Source organism: Girardinichthys multiradiatus, chromosome 10 (genome assembly GCF_021462225.1).
Source record: "Girardinichthys multiradiatus isolate DD_20200921_A chromosome 10, DD_fGirMul_XY1, whole genome shotgun sequence".
NCBI classification, from domain to species: domain Eukaryota; kingdom Metazoa; phylum Chordata; class Actinopteri; order Cyprinodontiformes; family Goodeidae; genus Girardinichthys; species Girardinichthys multiradiatus.
Window position 1 is genome coordinate 28938894 of NC_061803.1, and position 20420 is coordinate 28959313.

The 20420-nt window shown below is 39.9% G+C and overlaps 1 protein-coding gene across 4 annotated transcripts in view; it reads left to right on the plus strand.

Moving 5' to 3' along the window:
* The window catches only part of LOC124875140 (myosin-16), a 98294-nt gene that overhangs the window by 11774 nt on the left and 66100 nt on the right, over nucleotides 1-20420 (plus strand). Inside the window, exons 1-3 of one of the 4 annotated variants that reach the window (XM_047377029.1) lie at nucleotides 4385-4598; nucleotides 12239-12466; nucleotides 17764-17868. In XM_047377029.1, coding sequence (XP_047232985.1) covers nucleotides 4395-4598; nucleotides 12239-12466; nucleotides 17764-17868 — 537 coding nt within the window. In that variant the 5' untranslated portion in view covers nucleotides 4385-4394. Of the gene's footprint in view, nucleotides 1-4384; nucleotides 4599-10242; nucleotides 10940-12238; nucleotides 12467-17763; nucleotides 17869-20420 lie in introns of those variants that run through there. The other 3 variants (XM_047377030.1, XM_047377032.1, XM_047377031.1) reach the window with 3 other exon arrangements.

The window sequence follows — 20420 nt, forward strand, 5'->3', positions numbered from 1 at the left end:
TAAACTCTGACTTTTTAATACAAATAGAATTTGGACTTGGATGGAATTTTGTTGTTATTTGCCAACAGTAGTTATTCATATTGTAGCTTCACACTGAAGGCATCAAAACTATGAATTAACACATGTGGAATCATATACTGAACAAAAAAGTGTGAAACAACTGAAAATATGTCTTGTATTCTAGGTTCTTTAAAGTAGCCACCTTTTGCTTTGATTACTGCTCCACACACTCTTGGCATTCTGTTGATGAGCTTCAAGAGGTAGTCACCTGAAATGGTTTTCCATCAGTCTTGAGTTCCCAGAAATGCTTAGCACTTGTTGGCCCTTTTGCCTTCACTCTGCGGTCCAGTTCACCCCAAACCATCTCAATTGGGTTCAGGTCCGGTGACTGTGGAGGCCAGGTCATCTGGCGCAGCACCCCATCACTCTCCTTCTTGGTCAAATAGCCCTTACACAGCCTGGAGGTGTGTTTGGGGTCATTGTCCTGTTGAAAAATAAATGATGGTCCAACTAAACGCAAACCGGATGGAATAGCAAGCCGCTGCAAGATGCTGTGGTAGCCATACTGGTTCAGCATGCCTTCAATTTTGAGCAAAAGCACCCCCACACCATCACACCTCCTCCTCCATGCTTCACGGTGGGAACCAGGCATGTAGAGTCCATCCGTTCACCTCTTCTGCGCCGCACAAAGACGCGGTGGTTGGAACCAAAGATCTCAAACTTGGACTCATTAGACCAAAGCACAGATTTCCACTGGTCTAATGTCCTTTCCTTGTGTTCTTTAGCCCAAACAAGTCTCTTCTGCTCGTTGCCTGTCCTCAGCAGTGGTTTCCTAGCAGCTATTTTACCATGAAGGCCTGATTCACACAGTCTCCTCTTAACAGTTGTTCTAGAGATGTGTCTGCTGCTAGAACTCTGTGTGGCATTGACCTGTTCTCTAATCTGAGCTGCTGTTAACCTGCGATTTCTGAGGCTGGTGACTCGAATGAACTTATCGTCCGCAGCAGAGGTGACTCTTGGTCTTCCTTTCCTGGGGCGGTCCTCCTGTGAGCCAGTTTCTTTGTAGCGCTTGATGGTTTTTGCGACTGCACTTGGGGACACTTTCAAAGTTTTCCCAATTGTTCGGACTGACTGACCTTCATTTCTTAAAGTAATGATGGCCACTTGTGTTTCTTTACTTAGCTGCTTTTTTTCTTGCCATAATATAAATTCTAACAGTCTATTCAGTAGGACGATCAGCTGTGTACTGTATCCACCTCCTGCACAACACAACTGATGGTCCCAACCCCATTTATAAGTCTTGAAATCCCACTTATTAAACCTGACAGGGCACACCTGTGAAGTGAAAACCATTTCAGGTGACTACCTCTTGAAGCTCATCAATAGAATGCCAAGAGTGTGCGGAGCAGTAATCAAAGCAAAAGGTGGCTACTTTGAAGAACCTAGAATATAAGACATATTTTCAGTTGTTTCACACTTTTTTGTTCAGTATATAATTCCACGTGTGTTAATTCATAGTTTTGATGCCTTCAGTGTGAAGCTACAATATTCATAGTCATGAAAATAAAGAAAACTCTTTGAATGAGAAGGTGAGTCCAAACGTTTGGTCTGTACTGTATATATATATATATATATATAGAGAGAGAGAGAGAGAGCAAATATTAAAAGTTGCTATGGGATTTTTTAAAATGTTTTGGACACGGAGATGGAAACAAAAGGGGGATAAAACAAGATAGAAATGGTGAGAAGTGGGGCAAAACGCTAAAAGGGAGAGAAGTCACATCTAATCCATCTTTAAAGCAAAGGTTTTATTCATCACTTCTAGTCGTAACTTAAAAGGTTCAGGTTTGTAGTCAGTTGTTTTCCCATGTTCTTACCTAACTGCATTTAGACTATCTTCAGTTTGTAATTGTAAAAAATTCTGGTATTTCCCCTTTAAATGTTTGTTATGGTCTTGTAGACCTTATTCGTGATCTCTTGTTTTGATAAGTTCTGCTGTGACAACGCACCAAAGATTTAAAGAGTGGGATATCAGAGAATCAGTTTAAGGGATTCACAGGCATCTGTTTAGAGACATGATCAGTCTCGTCGGTTGCAAAGTATAGCTGATAAGAAAAAAGGAGCCACATTTTTTCTACACTTAAATAAATGGCAGCACACATGGCTTGACTCTGCCTCTCTACCATGTTGTGATCAGATCTGGGGGAAAAAACGAGTAAATATAAACATTTTCTACCGCTTATTCCATAGTGGGTCACAGGGGAGCTGGTGCCTATCTCCAGCAGTCTATGGACAAGAGGGAGGGTACACCCTGGACAGGTCACCAGTCCATTGCAGGGAAACACACAAACAACCATGCACACACTCATTCATACACCTAAGGGCAATTCAGAGAAACCAATTAACCTATCAGGCATGTCTTTGGACTGTGGGAGGAAGCCGGAGCACCCGGTGAGAACCCACGCATGCACAGGGAGAACATGCAAACTCCATGCAAAGAGACCCCTGGCTGGGAATCGAACATATGACCTTCTTGCTGCAAGGCAACAGTGCTACCAACTGCGCCACCGTGCAGCCACAGTGTAATGTATATTATGTAAAATAATGTCTAGAATTTTGTGTATAATAAATGACTTGTTAAGAATATTTTTTGAAGTGTGATTTTATAACCACTGATTAATTATATGTGGTGGTACTGACTATAACCGGATTGAGTGGGAATTTATGTGAATGAAATCAATTACCTTAGAGTCTATGCAGGTTTATTAGAATCTACCTGATTAATCTCGAACAAACTGGACCATATTGAAATAATTTGGATTTAAATATATGGTAACAGACTAGGATTCAACCTGCATCACTTTGCTTTTGTCTCTGGCTAAGAGAGAATTTGTCATTTTTAATCTTAGTTGTAAGAATGTAATGATATGTAATAAAATAGATAAAACTGCCCATGAAAGCCAAGAAGGAGCAACCTTGTTTTAAATTATTTTCTTTTGGTTTTCCCTGTAAAATGAGAAAACATTTGATTAGACATGACATTTCATTTTCTCAGGATAACTAGATATATTTCCCACTATCTGAAGAGTGAACAATGTTTTACTTTTGTTTTAAGACAAAGAACAATTAGAGATAACATTTTATACTAGCTTTATAATCTTTTATTAGCAGTTAGCCTAATTAGCATTACCAGAAAAAATGGTCTTGTGTAAAGTCTTGATAATGTCAATCCAGATGACAGACAGGAGAATAAAATATAGCAACTAAAGTTTTTAGCCTTTCTGCTATCATTTTAAAGTCTTGCTCTCTATCGCTCTATCACAGCCTGAATGATCTGAAGACATGACTTGACGGGTTTAAAATACAGTTTCTTTTAAATAGGTTTCAGCATCCCTGTGATTCTTTAGAATTAATTTCAGTTATCTTAACAATTTTGAAAACAGCTAATTTGGAATTTCCTTCACTCAGAAACAGTACCACGTTCATACCACAAACAGTATTGTTGTCAGTTGTCACTAATTGGAAAAATAATAAGATTTCAACCAATTGGTTGCAGGTCAGGGCTAATCAAGCAAAGAACAGTCACTGATTTCTCAGTATATCCCTACTAATGTTAGTTAGCCTTGTCAAAAATGCCACACATAGCTCCGGTTCTTCTCTGTCTAGGGACATATGTTATTAATTTACGAACAGTGTCAAGGTAAACAGAAAAGCTGAGAAGCCTCTATGGGTTTAAACACAGTATCCAAGTTAACAGTATCCACCATGACCTTTAGATAATTTTATTTGTTCTAAAATCACACCTCAAATGGTGTAGATACATCATAATATAGCTTTCATTTTGTCATGCACTTCTATATATGCTCAGTTGTTAGGAAAGTGTGTTTTGACATGTTTAAAATCTGATTTGGACAGTTAATCAAAAAATAAAATTAGTGGCAGTCTGGAGAAAAACAATTTACTATTCGAGGAACTCCACCAGTAAAACCCGATGCTCTTGACCTCCTTTATGGGAATATTGTAAAGTTCACATAGCCTGTTTCATTTGTCAATTTACTTTTTGTCCTCAAAGCACAGTGGTGCAACAATTCAGCAGTGGGAAGAAGATTTTTATAATTTTGCTGCTATGGAAAGCTGGTAGGAGGCCATTCAATTAAGTGGCAACGATATGCATTCTCACTTATTGCAGATCTATGTGTGTTTGTGTTCATGTATACATGTGGATATGTTTTAGAGGGCAACGTGAGCATTTTTGAACATGAGAGAGAAACTGGAGGGGGGGTGGACCTTCTAACTCCAGACAGATGTAAACCAAAGTGAGGGAGTTTCAGTCAAAGAGTCAGTCAACCGAGCTGGAATATTGAGCCTTGTGCAAAGTGTGTGTGAATCTGTGCATGGCTCTGGGTGCTGTGGCAGGTCAGGGTTTTTTATCGCTCCTCCATGCTCACACAGACACACAGGAAAGGATGAGGGAGAGAGAAGAGCTAAAACAAGCCAAGGAACAGAGCGAGCTGCTCCTGTCCAGGATCCATGAGCTTGAGGAGCAGAACAATCAGCTTAACAAGGAAAAGAATGAGGTGGTCACCAAATGCCAAGCTGTAAGTCTCTGCTGCATTGTTTTTTCTATTATGTTGAAATTAGTTTTTAAGTTGATAAGGTTAATTGATACTTTAGGACTTAATATTTGTGACTATGTCTACATTTCAGTTTAATAAAAAGTTTTAGGCATGGTCATAGTACCAGCTATTACTGCTTGACATTAAGAAGATAATGATACCCTTAGAAAAGGCAGAGAGATACTGCTGCCAAGGTTGTGGCAGTGGTTAAGAAAGTTTTGAAGCTGTGGTTTTTACTGCAGCGTTGACCATTTTCCACCATTTTACTGTGAGGTCAGGCTGAGAAAGTCATAGCATTGCATTAAGGCATCATGCTATTTCCTGGCCTTAAGCTATGTTTGTGAATATCTCATGTAGCGTGCGGTAGAAGCCTTACCGCAATTTCTACAAAACAATCTGTAACAAGGTTCTAGTCTCACCATAAATGCTGTACATGTTATTTAATTACCTTAAATTACCAAGATTAGTTGCAATCTTTCTATACCTTAAAAGCCATTTGTATTTGGTTATGGGTCACCATGTACATCATGTTACTGGAGGTTCTTGCAGCCTCTGTGGGTAGCATTATCTTCGATGATTGGCTTAAGAAAGACAGCATGAAAAAGTTAGCAAGTAGCTATTAAACGTAGCGCAGAATGTGTTCTGCAAGGCAGCTGCTTTCTTATAAGCCAACACACTAACAACAAAGAATCCATCTAGTCAGAAACCTTGATAAACTGAAGCACCAGATGAACATAAAATAATGTCTTTGTCTTTGATTACAGCATATCTGATTCAAAGTCAATGATTCAAAATCATTGACTTCAAGTGTTCTAAAAATTCTGTTCCCCGTTGTGCAAAATCAGGAATGGATTTCTTTTAGGAATATCTGGACAGTAGACTAACCTCTGCCTGTGAATCAAGTTCAGGGGTGAGATTTCTTCACTAAATGTTCTATATCAACTGTTAACTGTAACATAATAACAAGGTTTAAGAGATTGAGAACAATTGTGGCCTTGAGATGAGCTCAGGGGCACTGCTTAGAGAGCTTCAAGGAATGGGTTTCCATGACCAAGCAGCTGCATCCAAGCCTTACATCAACAAGTGTCAGATGCATAAGTATAAAGCACATTGCCCCTAGTCTCTGAAGCAGGAGAGATATGTTCTCTGCTGTGTTAAACCATGCCTCCAATTGACCAGTCTGGGTTTGGCAGTTATCAATTATAAAGTTTGTTGTAGAGGGCAATAAGATCTGGGGCAGTTTTTCAGTAGTTGTACTCAGCCCTTAGTTCCATTCTTGATGTCTCAGCACATAAAGATATTTTGGACAATTTCATGCTACCAATTCTGGGGAGGACAGTTTGGGGCCTGTTCCAACATGACCAGAGCACCATAAAGAATTTAGTGAGTTTGGTGTGGAAAAACATTTCTGCCCTGCACACAGTCCTGACCTCAATCAGATAGAACACCTTTGGGATGAATTAGAGTGAAGAGTGTTAGCCAGGCTTTCTCGTCCGACATCAGTGTCTGACCCAGCTTGTTTTATTAGTGAGTCAACAGTCAGTTAAATTGACTATACATATTGCATTTGGCTTGACAATTACATCAGTCCCTATTGCAAAAGTATAATGACTTTGGCTTTTCATTAATGACATCCTTCAAAATAAAAAATGAAATACTTAATTTGTTAGATTTTTTGCCCTTTCAAATAAAGCCCAAAGATAATTTTCAAAATAAAAGTCTTAATTTTTCAAGTGTAGATTACTGCAAAAACAGGATTGGTTGTTGCAAATTGAGGATCCACTCACTGATAGACTTAAACTAAGAAGATATAAGAATGCTGTTGCCCTTTCAAAATTAAACTCAAATGTTGCTTGTGAAATTAAATGTTTTGCTTTTAATGGTTGCATACAGAGCATTACAAACACAACTTTATTACTTAGTAGAAATCAAATATTAAAATTGATATGGTAAGTTAATGTCAGAAAACAATATCAGGAATTATTATTATTATTTTATTATTTGTCTCAATCTCTTTATAAACTCTTACAGTGTGAATAATTTTTTTTCAGAATCTAGACGCAAAAGTAGAAATGACTAAATTAGCTCCAATTAGGTTCTGATGCTATGTAATTTCATTCTGCAGTGCATCTTTGATGTAAACGTTAAATGAAATGTGTGCTTGTCTATTACATCAAATATTTAGAAGTTTGAGCTTGTAATTTGGGAAATTGAAAGCGGTTCAATGGGTGTGAGAACCTTTGCAAAGCACTGTAGATGTTCAGCATAACTGGGATTTTTTTCCACAAATTGGACTTAATACTACACTTTAACTAGGAAAGCATCCAGACACATTTGTTTAAATATAGAGAATTTTATAACAACTATAATTGTAATCTGTACAATATTTTTGAGGAAGATTTAAAAACTGAAGATCTGTAAAAAGTACTTTATTATAATGTGTGTGTCTCAAATAATGTCTGCTGTAATAGTGGTGTTCCATTTGCGTGTGAAAGAGTGGATTTCTTTGAAATGCAGAGGATTTAGTGGGGAGGAATTGATGAGCATCCTGTTGCCAGTGTTTATGGAAAAGGTCCCTGGCCTGTGGCATTTGATCAGTACAGAATTGCTTAGCAGACTCATCATACGAATTCGATTTAACACATCATAAACTGTATAAAGGAGCTGATTTGGGATTTTACTGCCACCTGGGTATGACAATTAGGTCACCGCTCTGCTTTGTCTGTGCAAAAAATAGGGCAGACACAGCATAGGACTTTTTTCCTAGACAGTGTCTGTAAAATGACTTGTTCATTTGGTCACAGTTGGTTAATCTGCAATAGGCAGAAATGTTTAAAAAAATTATTGTTGTTTTGCAACTAACCAGGTGTGCACTGGCTTCCAGCATGTTTTTCCTCTTTGCTTAGATTAGCCAGCCGTAAATAATGACATTAATCTGCAGAGGAGACAGATCAGCCAGCATAATTCATATCATGGAGCCCTCCAATCTGACTGCAGTGAGAAATGTGACCCTGTGTCAGAGCTATTTAGTGCTGCTATGGTGTGTAAGGAAGCCTTCCAGTTTTCCAGTGGAAATTTATCCTGTTCTTCATTAGCCTTCACCCGCTGAGGCTGGAGGGACACCTTAGACATTTTTCATCTGGGACAGGAGAAATTCCTCCTTGTTAATCAGCCTTGATGTACTGTGCCCCGTTAGGTCAACACCAGCCTGACAAACTGACATTCCTTTAGTGTGCTATATGCAGGACTATGTATGGATAACTTCTGGGTATTTAAACTACAGATTTCTCTTTTCAAACATATCTACATCTAAGGCACTCTGGTTCACTGGAACCCTCTTTTGATTTTCTGCTTTTCCAAAAAGAGTCTGGTAGTTGGCCTTCAGAAATTATTCAGTCTAAAGGAGCCAACTTAAAATGTAGTCCTTTAAACTACACCCCTTCCCCCGAAACAGCATATCCTGCAAATTTAGATAATGTTAAAATGAGTCCATAATTATATTTCAAATGATGCGACCATACATTGAAATTTTGATGGTGAAACCCGTGCTTTAATATAGTTTGTAACACATAATGATCACAGTTTTTGAAAATGAATGTAGTTTACATCATAAGACCGTAGCTTGTGAAACTAATGCTGCAGGTGTATGAGAAATGGCAGCATACAAGTGTCAGTATCAGTATACTAAGACGAAAATTTAACATTTAAGTCATATGTTGCATTACCGCGGTAATCTAATGGTTTCAGAAGGGTGAGCAGTGTATTCTTAAGGGTGAAAATGCAAAAGCAGTGACTCAAATTGCAACGCATTTGTTTTTCTATTTACTTTGAAATTTTCATTTCAACTCTTTCTCTAAGGATGAGGAAAAGTCATACAAAAATGTAGAGAAAACTGTATATTTCTAAGTAGACCATGTTTGTTCACCTGTGCTAAACATAGTATGAATAGGGGGCATATTTGTCGGTGAGGTTCAAACAGCTCAGATTCACGAAAGTGAAAGGGTATGTCAAGACCTTAACTGTAACAGTACAACTTAGTTATTTTCATTGTAATGGGAAAAAGCAGTTAAACGTGTCTGAAAGGTTGAATTTTAGGTGTTTGTTTGCCCTACAGTGTTAACAAACTTACTGTTTTTGTCAGATATCCATCCTATGTCACAATTATGATTGGTTATCTGCTTCCAAGCAGCAGCTGGCCTACACAAATTCCCATATGTTCATCATCGATAACTACTACATTGTGACAGCATAATGAAGGCTTCAACCTTCATGTTTTTTGTTTTTGTTTTACAAAATTCAGTAATATCTTTGGATGAAAGCATATGACAGCACAAACTACAACCTCTTTCCTCTGGGTTCATCACTCATCTGCTGTGAGGATGGTGAAAGGCTACGAGCAGTTAAATTCCAGGGTTTCTGCTTCATGTAGACAATATTTCAAAATCTTGACACACTACAAGAATATGGGTTGGATGAGCCAAACATTGTAATTAACTGCATAACTGGGACTGCTTTCCTATGACATTGTTACTACCATATACAGTAATTCTGTAATGAGAAGGAAGTGGGATCTTCTGATTAATGAATGACTATGGCTAAAGACTGCAGGTTACAAGGAAATGAATTTAGTGCCTCTTGCTTTTTAGGCTTACAGATTCGACTTGGATGTATTCTTTTAAATGACTCATTGGCAGACTGTTTGTCAGATAGGTTGGTGTTGGACACGAGGGCTTTTCTTGGGCCATGGACTGAGCAACACCGGAGTCTTGAGAAAAAGTGGAAGTAAGGGACAAGAGCCCAGGCCACAAAATTGTAGAAAATGCATTCTTAGAAAAGTAGTTATTTCCTTCTTTTGTTTGGTACTGTTGGATTGCAAAAAAGGTTATCAGGGCTTGGCAGCATCTTCAGATATATTCATTTGAGCAAAAGGATCATTTTCTGCATTCATTCACTGCTGGTTGAATTTCCTAATTCCTGCTATCATTTTGCACAGAATTGTCCAAATACTCTACTACATACTTATTATTTGTCATGTTATTTATCAGAAATTGTACTGATAAGTAGTTGCATGTGAAGTGCATTCTTGTTTGATGAAGTCACATCTGCCCAACAGACACCTGCAAATGTTAAACTAACAAATAATTACAGAATAAACACTTGCAAAGTGATAAAAAGACTAACTTAAATATTCGTCCCTTTTTTATCATTCTGATCCAGCCTGAACAAGCCTTTCAAGTTCACTAGAAGTTGTTGGAGGTACCGGTAGCATTTAGGGGCATGGAAACTACATTTTGTTAGATTATTAATTTTCATCTCGTGACCCTGATGTTGATGTAAAAAGAGAAATGCTTGATCTAGTTTTTGAGAGTCTGTGTGACTCAATAAAAACAAAAGAGCCACAGTTTGGTGGAGGCACAATACGCCTTGTTGTTCTTGCTAAGATGAAGACTATGGCATTGTGGGCAACCATGTGGGCGTGTTCCCAGAAGACATTTATGTCAATTATAACTAGGGAGAGAAAAATGCATTCTTACTCTGGTATTCTGCTCTAGTATTCCTGGCTTTATGCCGTGGCTTTTTTGGTGAATGCTGATTTCCTTTGGTCACAGAGCCCAAATCTACATGCTTTTTTTCTGACCAGTCATTCCCATTTGAAGGGATACCTGTGGACCCCCTCCCTTCCCAGCAAGCCAAAGAAAGCCACCTGTTTCTGGAGGAGGAGACTACAGAAGAAGACAGAGAACAGAATGATGTAGTGAAACATTGTAAGTGTGGACTGCACAAAGGCTACTTTCAGTGGAGAACCAAGAACAGGAGTCCGATACAGAGGAAAGTTAGGATCAGCGCATTCTGAAACAAAACACAAATGAAGGGTTGATTTGGGGTCAAATAAGTCTTCATAGAAGAAGAGTGACAGATTAAAATGTGTAAAGAAACAGTGTTGGTAGAAAGAAGATCTGCCGGGAAAGTATAGACTGGAGCACTATTAGAGACTGAAATTTATCCAACTCAAACCCACCTTGAAGACTCAGAACAGCTGCACACAAACTGGAGGAAGAGGGAAAAAAAGTGATTACAGCTCTGTTGTGAGGAAACATTGTCAGACAAGTTTCAGCACCGTAAAACAGGTAAACTCTGCAATGCAGGAAAGCAAGACAGTGTTATTGTTCACTGAGATGACGTCCATAGGGAAAAGTCAGAAATGCCACTCTGAAGACTTTGAGGAAGCCAGAGGGACCAAAGTGGATCCTGGACCAGAACCAGAATCTGAGGACCTGGACTGGGACGGCTACAGCACCACACTGGAGCACAGATTGGCAGCTGTGGGTATCACACATATGGGTGGTGAATTATTGAGAATAACCTTAGCTTGTTCTTGTTTTAATGATGATGGTTTTTTTGGTTTTTTAGGAAAGGAAGTGTAGGTTTTTTTAAGTTTAAGTTTAAAAATGCTTTTGTTATGTTATTTTTTCATTTTAATTGTATTAAGATGTTCCAGTGGAGGCTAAAGGATTTTTACTAAATAAAGAATACATCCAAAATGGCAGGAATAAATGCTGTGTAGTTACACAAAGTACAGTCAGAATGAACTGGACAAATTAGTTTGAAATTAGATTGTATACAAGACCATGCTTTGTCTGAACATTGTTGGAAATTGAAGCTACATAAATTAGAAATAAATCAAAACTGATTTAAATTAAAACAAAACAATTTCTACATATTTATATAAAACAAAATATACAATAGCTTTTGACTCAGGAGGGCTGAACACAAAACACTATATTTTTTTCTGAGTTTTGAAAACCATTTGTCTTTCTCCTACACAATTAAACAATGCTTTGAGGTTCAAATGGTCATTATGCTGTTTTCCATGCATGGCTTGTGGTAAACCAGACTTCTTGTTGCCTACTCAGGTGCCAGTTATCTGCACTTGTCCTTTATGTGCAGAATGGGCTTGTTCAAGCCTAACAGCAGAGCTGATATTGCTTCTGAAGGGTGTGGAAACAGAGTATAATTTTTGTAGAAAAATGTAGATGGAAATGTGGTTGCCCAATCATTTCCCAGTTTCGCAGATATTGGGGTATGCTGTTTGCTCATTCTAGGTGCCTTACCCATGATGACAGGTCCATGAAAGAGCTTAGGTTAGGAGAGTAAGCTGTCAGTTTTAGGTACTTTCACCCATATGGCAGACAGTAAGCTGGTGCTCAGGAAATTTTGCTGATCCGGTCCGAGCTGGCGGTCATTGTCCTGCCTTTTTTTCTTGTTGACTATGTGAAAGGCAAAGTAACAAAGAGAAGGTTCCTTCTGACTTGAGCGTGGCTATGTTTCATCTTGTGGCACAAGCTGTGGTAAGATCTTTGTAATAAATCTGTTGGTGTTTGCCTTATGCTCTTTTATTTCCCTAATCCTCTCATAACAACTGTTAATCCCTTGTGCTTTTATTAATTTTTCTTCCTTCCTCATCTTCTTCGACATATAACAGGTTAATCAGCTTTCTGAGATTTATGGAACAAAAAGTTTGTAAAAACTGTAAGATAGTACAGATGGAATAATTTGATACATAAACAGCAAAGTTCAAAGTGAATTTACTCAATCTAAATCAATGCTTTGTTTAACTTTAGGAGCAAGAAAACGTCCAGGCGTCTGAGCAGCGGTGTGCCCAGCTGGAGAAAGCCCACCGTGAGCTGAAGCGTCAGCTGTCGGGCCTTTCAGATCGCTTGGAGGAGGAGGAGGAATGCTCGGCTCAGCTTGTCCTCCACAGGGACAGGCTGGAAGCAGACTGCGGCAACCTCAGACGAGACCTGGACAATCTGGAGAGAGCCCTGACTGTGGCCAAGCAGGACAAACAGGTAGAATATGCAGAGACTTCAACACTAGAAGACATTCTGGCACCAGAAAAGGCTTTTATGTTTATACCGATCACTTGGTGCCACCTAATATTAATTCTGAATCATTTAGTGGTAGTAATAACAACAAATAAAGTTATTAGTTAATTTAGATAATATTAAAGACCACAAAATACAGCAATTTAAGCAGATTCTGAAGAGTGCATCTTATTACATTTTGGTTACAGAAAACCTTGATCCTAACATTTCTAACATTAATGAATCACATTTAGTTTTTCCAATGCTTTTAAAGCATGAAGGTCATTCTAAAAAGCATCTTTATGAAACATTAGGAGTCTTTTGAGGCAGGTTTTTGAAAAATGGGATCTGCTCTACCTTGCAAAAGGGTTGTTATTCCTTGACCCAAATTTTGTCAAGAGACAACCACAAAGTTTAATAGATTTAATTGGGATTTCATGTGATAGAACAATACTAAGTGTAATTTTATTAAATAATTGGGAAAAGTAACGCAATTAATACATGGTGTTCTAAATTTTGTACAGAAGAAAACTCTGAAAATGTGGTGGTTATATGTTTATAGTCCTCTTAACTCTGATGTGGCTAAATAAAATCCAGTGCAACCAAGTCCACATGTTGGAATTTATTCTCAATATAAATCTAGCTGCTGTGTAAAGGCATCAGAAGTTTGTTAGAGAAAAAAACAAATACAGATAAAAACAATAGCTTTGAACATCTCACAGAGAACTGTTAAATCTATCATCTGAAAATGGAAAGAGTACAGCATATCTGAAAACCTACCAAGACTTAGAAACATACACCAAAACTGACAAGCCGGGCAAGGAGAGCATTAATCAGAGAAGCAGACCATGGTTACCCAGGAGGAGCTGCAGAGATTCACAGCCCTGAAGGGAGTCTCTGTTGACAAGGCAACAATTAGTTTTGCACTTTGCCCAATTTTGGCTCTTATGAAAATTTCACTTGGCATAAGCCATGTAGGCACAGCAAACATGTGAAAGAAGGTGCTCTGTTCAGATGAGACCAAAATTAAACAACGTGTTAAATGCCCAGAGATAATGATTCCCCTGGCAGATTTTGGTTTAAAGTAATCTTTTAACTTTACCAAAATGTTTGTTTGGCCCTGTCATTGTTTTCGTAATAGATCTGACCCACATACAGAAGAACACTCGGAGGAACAACTGAATCAGTGAAAGGTGTTTTATTTACAATAAGTGAGTCTGGAACATGAACGGGTTAATTGCCAAATGTATGAAAAGAGGGGGAAGAGAACTGGTGAGACAGGGAACTTATAATATTGCAAAATAACGAAAGGTAACTATTGTAATCAGAAGAGCGACTTACTAAATGAGTGCAGTCAGGTCGCCAGGGGGTAGAGGGGGTTGGGACCCAGGTGTGCGAAGTGGAGAAAATCCAGATGGTTTACTTGAGCTGCAGAGTGAGTTCTGGTGAGTTTTGAGACCACTGGCTTAATCTGGCTTAATCTGAGACACGTGGAATGTAGGGTGAATGTGAAGACTTGCTGGTAGGCGAAGGCGAACCGCAGAAGGGCTGATCACAGTCTCGATCTCGTATGGACCGATGAAACGGGGCGAAAGTTTCTTAGACATAGACTTAAGTGGCACGTCTCGTGCCGATAACCATACTTTCTGACCAGGCTGATACTCGGGTGCAGGTCGGCGTTTCGGTCAGCGAAATGCTTGTTCTGGTCAGCAGTTTGGTGAAGGGTTGAACGGTTGAGTTCCAGATGGTTCGGCAGCGGCGAACATGCTGATGAACTGATGAAGCTGTGATCTCCTTTTCGTCAGCAGAAAACAGAGGTGGCTAATACCCAATAGATGCTTCGAAAGGCGAGCGTCCAGTAGCTGAAGATATGTGTGAATTGAGAGCATACTCAACCCAAGGTAGGTATGAGCACCAATCTGTAGGGTTTGTGGATGTGAGGCAACGTAAGGTGGATTCCAGTTGTTGGTTCAATCTCTCCATTTGACCGTTGGACTGAGTATGATAACCAGAGGTCAGTGAAACTCTTGCTCCTAAAGCTAAACAAAACTGTTTCCAAACCTGAGAGATAAACTGTGGGCCACGGTCAGACAGAATGTCCTGAGGAATCCCATGGAGACGAAAAACATGCTTAGTGAGTTTTGCTGTTTGTAGTGCTGACGGAAGTTTTCTGAGGGGAATGAGATGGCAGGATTTAGAAAAACTATCAACAATCGTGAGAATGGTAGTCATACCTGATGAGAGAAGCAGTCCAGTAATGAAGACTAAAGCTATGTGGGACCATTTATGTTCATTAGGGATGCTGAGGGGTTGGAGAAGACCTGCAGGTGGCTAGTTACTAGACTTGTTTCTGGCACAGATGGCGCAGGCCTGAACAAAATCTTTAACATCTTTATGTATGGATGGCCCCCAAAACCTTCTCTGAACCAAAGCAATGGTTCTACTCACACCAGGATGAGCTGAAAACTTAGTTGTGTGAAGCCAATCAATGACCTTTATACATACATGAGATGGAACATAAATGTGGTTTGGTGGTCCTGTGCCAGGGTCAGGTTCCTGCTGTTGAGCCCTGTTAATAATGTCCTCAATCTCCCACCTGAGTGCCCCTACTGTCCAGGTGGACGGCAGAATGGGAGTTGGTTCCTTTACCGCAAACTGTCTGGAGAGGGAATCAGGCTTAGTGTTCTTGGGTCCTGGTCTGAAAGATATACACAAATCAAAACGAGAGAAAAATAAAGACCACCGAGACTGTCGTGGATTGAGTCTTTTTGCTGATTGGAGGTAGACCAAGTTTTTATGATCAGTCCAGACTTGAACGGGATACTTGGCCCCCTCAAGCCAGTGTCGCCATTCCTCAAGGGCCAGCTTTATGGCCAGTAATTCTCTGTCGCCCACATCATAGTTTCTCTCGGTGTTGCTTAACCTGTGAGAAAAAAAAGCACAAGGATGAAGTCTCCTATCCTCCGAGTTCTGAGACAAAACGGCACCTACACCGGTGTCTGAAGCATTGATTTCCAAAATGAACTGTTTAGAAGAGTCGGGGGTGAACTAAGATGGAGGATTGTGAGAACTTCTCCTTTAACCGTAGGACTCCCAGAATTCTAACACTACTAGAACTCCCAAGCCCGTCAATTTGACGGCGAGCATTCTGAATGCCAGAGCGGTGATGACGTCATCGCATTACGTGCGGTCAGAATGCTACAGGTTTTCTTGCACGCTATAAAATTATGGTTTTGACGAGAATTAATAATAGTATTTGATCAAAACCTATTATGTTTTATTATTATTTATAAATAGAACTGAAAAATAATACAGAGTAGCAGGTAAATTTAAAAAAGAAAAGCTTTACTAATCTGACCAAAAGCTGGACAGCTCCATGTTATGCCCCCTTTTCACTTCGCGGACATAAACTAGTGCTAAAAATGCCTTCAGGTCATCCACATTCATGTCCCAGGAGGAATCATCTCCTAAAACTCAGCAGGGTCAGCCACAGCGCAGCCCTGAATGTGGATGAGCATTTCGGCATCCACCAAGCAGAGGAACGCGGTCTGGGCATCTTGGATCTGGCGCTCTGTCAACGCGTTCTGGCTCTGACGCCTCCCTCTACTTTCTTCCTCCCCTACCACTGTCCACACAGTGCCGTCCTTTCCTTTCTCCTCCTCTTTCCCAAGTGTGTGCTCGTCATGTAATGAAAACGCTGTTGCAGCATCATGCTGTGGGGATGCTTTTCTTCAGCAGGGGCAGAAAAGCTAAATACAGGACAACCCTGGAAGAAAATGTGTTGGAGGCTCCATGGGTGAAGGTTCATCATCCAGCAGGACAGCAACCCAGAGCATTCTATCAGAGTTGAAATAGAAATGGTTTAGATCAAAGCATATTCAAGACTTGTGCATTGCAGTTATACAGGCTGTCTCACCAACAGCTTGGGCTGTTATGAATGGACAAAGGTTTTATCTCTAAATATGCACAGTTGGTAGATCAACACATCAAAGGCTTAAAGCTGTAATTGCAGCAAAAAATGGTTCTAAACATTTCACAAGACTCTGTTGCCTTTGTCTTCAACTTCACAATTATTCACCGTCACATAAAATCCCAACAAAGTACATTAAGGTTGTTGCACCTAGGACAAAATGTGACTACAATTTTAAAAACGATAAAATACAAGCTTAGTCTCACTCATACAATTCAACTGCAGACGACCCAGGATCCTCAGACACAACTTTATACAACCACATGTTGGACCATGTTGGGCTTTTTATTACCAATTACGCAGCAGATATTCACGCCACAGTCTGTCCCTGTTCAATCTACTTCTGTGTTGTAAATTTAAGATCACTATTAAAATGTCCTGTGGTCGATTTACATTGTTTTTCTCAAAGTTGGCAAGTTTCTAAATGCTGTAACAAAAACCTGTCTCCTGTGCTCAGACACTAATGCCAGAGGCAACTCTGCCATCTCCATTACAGCCCTCTCACTCAAGCCTGTATCTGTTTATACAAGGTGTATTAAGGGATTAAGATGCAATCTTTTGTTTAGGTATGCCAGTGCATTCTCAAACTGTACGTGAAGGTGGTTAAGGTGGTCTCTGTGAAGCTGCTGGGGCTGACATAGGCTTTAAGAATCTATTTAGATCAATTCAGTCCCAACATCGAGAGGGCTTTTCTCTTTAGATCTGTTAGATCACCAAGATTATTTCTATTATTTCTATTTGCTGCAAAAAAAAAGGAAATGATTAAATCACAGATATTGGGAAAAATATGGTTATGTGTCATTTTATACATCATCTGTTAACACCTGATTTCATCACTAATTCAAATCTAAAACATATATTTTTAAGGATGTTATCATCACAACTAGCTGAACATTGATTGATCGAGAGAAAAAAAAGGACTGACCTTATATGTTCTCTAATTAACTGTAAAACATTAAATGTCTCCATTACCAGGATTTATCTCAGCCTGCTGTCACATGCCAGGGGCGTTTGGTGACTTCAGTTGGAGCCAGTGTCCAATCTGCTGAGAGGAAGCTGTTGGAAAAGGGGCAACAATAATAACATCTGTTTCCATCATGAAACAAAATAACTGTTTTAGTGTGCAGCAGTAGAAACTACAGAGTGAAACTGCTGTGTTCACAAGCTCAAATGAGCAAGAACTTAATACTAGAAGAGCACAGTTTAATAGTAGAACAGAACCTGTAAATGCTAAATTGTGTTTTGACACCTAAACTTCCTGATTTCTCTTTAAAAATGAAGTTTAATGTTGAACTTGTCCCTCTACTTGTAGTTGTCAGACAGTGAGGTGAGGAGGCTGACAGAGCAGCTTTTGCAAAGGGAGGAAGCCGTGCAAAAGCTCCAGAGGGAGAAAGAACATTTGGTGGAGCTCAGCAAGGTAGGGATAGGGCAAGTGCTTTTTATGTTGTTTGTGTATCAGGTGTTTGTGACATCAGTGAAGGTCCACTGGCCTCTTCATAGACCATCCATGTGGATTCAATAAATATTTACTCTCAATTTACCCTTAATGGCATTATCGTAATTAATTCTAACCTGGACTGCTCTCTCTAGGTTGGCTACCTGCAACATAAGTATAAACTCATAGTCTAACAAGTAATTGGCCCTAAACACCCATCACATCAGTTCACAATATGGTTCACACAACCCTTAACGATATTCAAATACATGTACAGGACTAAAAACCACTGCCACAGTACTTATGAAACTGCTCCTCAGATCATGGCTGAATCCAAGCCAAGCCTGGGAGAAGTACCCAGCTGCAAGCATCATTCTCAGTCCCCAACATTCTAGGACCCTGCCACTCTAATGTCTGTTTTGGTTTATTGCATACCTGTAGATATTATCTGTCACACACTAACTCCTCATCCCAAGGCCAAACCAATAACACTAAATGTAATACAATGAAATACATCAAATTCCAAACTGTTTTTTCTTTTGCACATAGATAAATTTAAAGGGACCTCAGACTGCCAAGCTTCGAAGTGTTGGCAGGGCTTCAGAGTTGAGAAGTTGACAGTCTGCAGCCACATTGGGGCCAGCTATTGGCTTTTAATAAAATGTTATTGTCATCATGTATATTTAATCGCCATTTACTATACTATGCCCTGTCTTTTGTAATGTAACTGGCGAGACACAAGTGGAACTTTTGGCAGCCTCTGTACTTTGCTGTCTTGTACTTTGTGTGTTTTTGTATATTTATTCTGCTATTTGGCACCATTCTCTGGTCACTTTCACTCCTAAACACTAGACAGTTCTCTCTAGGTATTCTTTCTCCATTTTTCATCAACCCCAACTTTACTGAGGTCTTGTTTGGTGGCACGGCGGCTCTCTATGGGATTTACCAGAGACATAGATGAGTTAAATGACTCAATGAACACTCCTAGGACTGCACACCTCAGTTGTCGGCTTCCAGCTTTTTTGAGCCGACCGCTCTCGGGAATAAAAAAATAGGAGGTGGAATCTGCTTTTACATAAATGAAAGTTGGTGTACTGATGTCACAGTGTTTCAAAAGACATTTAGTCCTCACCTGGAGAGATTTTTTATAGACGACAAACATTTTTATTCACAAAGGGAGTTCTCCCCGGTTGTACTGGCTGGTGTTTATGTCCCGCCACAAACATGCACATCGGAAGCTGCAAAGAGCACACTGAGATGATAACAGATGTGAAAAAACAAAAAACAGCCAGACTCTCTCATCATTGTTTTTTGGGGATTTTACCACCTCTAATGAACTTCCAAAATACAGATAGCATATTAAAGGTTCCATCAGGGATAAAAACCTACCGGACCACTGCTACACAGCTTTGATCGAGGCATTTCACTCTTGGGACTTTCTAGTCACTGCCTGCTTCATCTCATTCCAACCAATAGGCAGAAATTTTTATTTCTTAGCCTGTTATTCGCACAGTCAGGAAGTGGACAGAGCAGTCAAAGCAGATGTTACAGGCCTGCTTTGCCGGCACACACAGATTAGAATCTTTTTGAAGCTTCGGCCACTGACCTGAATGTGCTAAATTAACTAAAACTATGACTTCTTGCATCCGTTTTTGTGAGGACATGTGTGTGCAGACCAAGACCAAGACCAAGGAAGAGGCTCACAGCAGTGGGGACTGGGCCCTGTATAGGCAGGTCAGGAACAAACTAACCAAGGACATAATAGCTAAGAGAAGCTACATCGAGAAGCTAGAAAACTGCTTCTAGGCAGAAGATCCGACATCCGTGTGAATGGTCTGAAAAACATTACTAACTACGGAAGCCCCCCGCCCACCCAGAGCAGAATCCTCATCTGGCAGACAACATTAACAGCTTCTACTGCAGGTTTAAAAAGCAGCTGTTCACACCTCCCACCAACTTGTCCACAACTCACTGACACAAAAGCTCCCCATGCGCCAATCACCCTCGTCACCTCAGGCCCACTGCCTGAGTTTAAGATCTCTGAGGAAGATGTTAATAGGCTCTTTCAGTATCAGAAGACCAGGAAAACTCTAGGACCTTTGCCCCTCATGCCTAAAATTCCAACTGGTCCCCATCACCACTGAGATCTTCAACAAGTCTCTGCAGCTATGTGAGGTTCCCTCATGCTTCAAACGCTCCACCTATAGTCCCCAAGAAACAGAACTGGTTTTAGACCCCAATAATTTATTAGTATGGTGTAGATGCGCCAGCAAGACGTGCACCAACAATTTGTCCTCTTTTGAACTCTGGTATGTCACCCATAATGTTGTGTGCATTTCAATATTTTGAGCAAAACTGTGCTCTTACCCTGCTAATTGAACCTCCACACTCTGCTCTTACTGGTGCAATGTGCAATCAATGAAGACTGGCTACCTGGCTGGTCCAATTTAGCCATGAAACCTCCCACACTAAAATGACAGGTGTTTCAGTTTCATTATCCAACCCCTGTATACTGCCATTATTCTGCCTGAGTC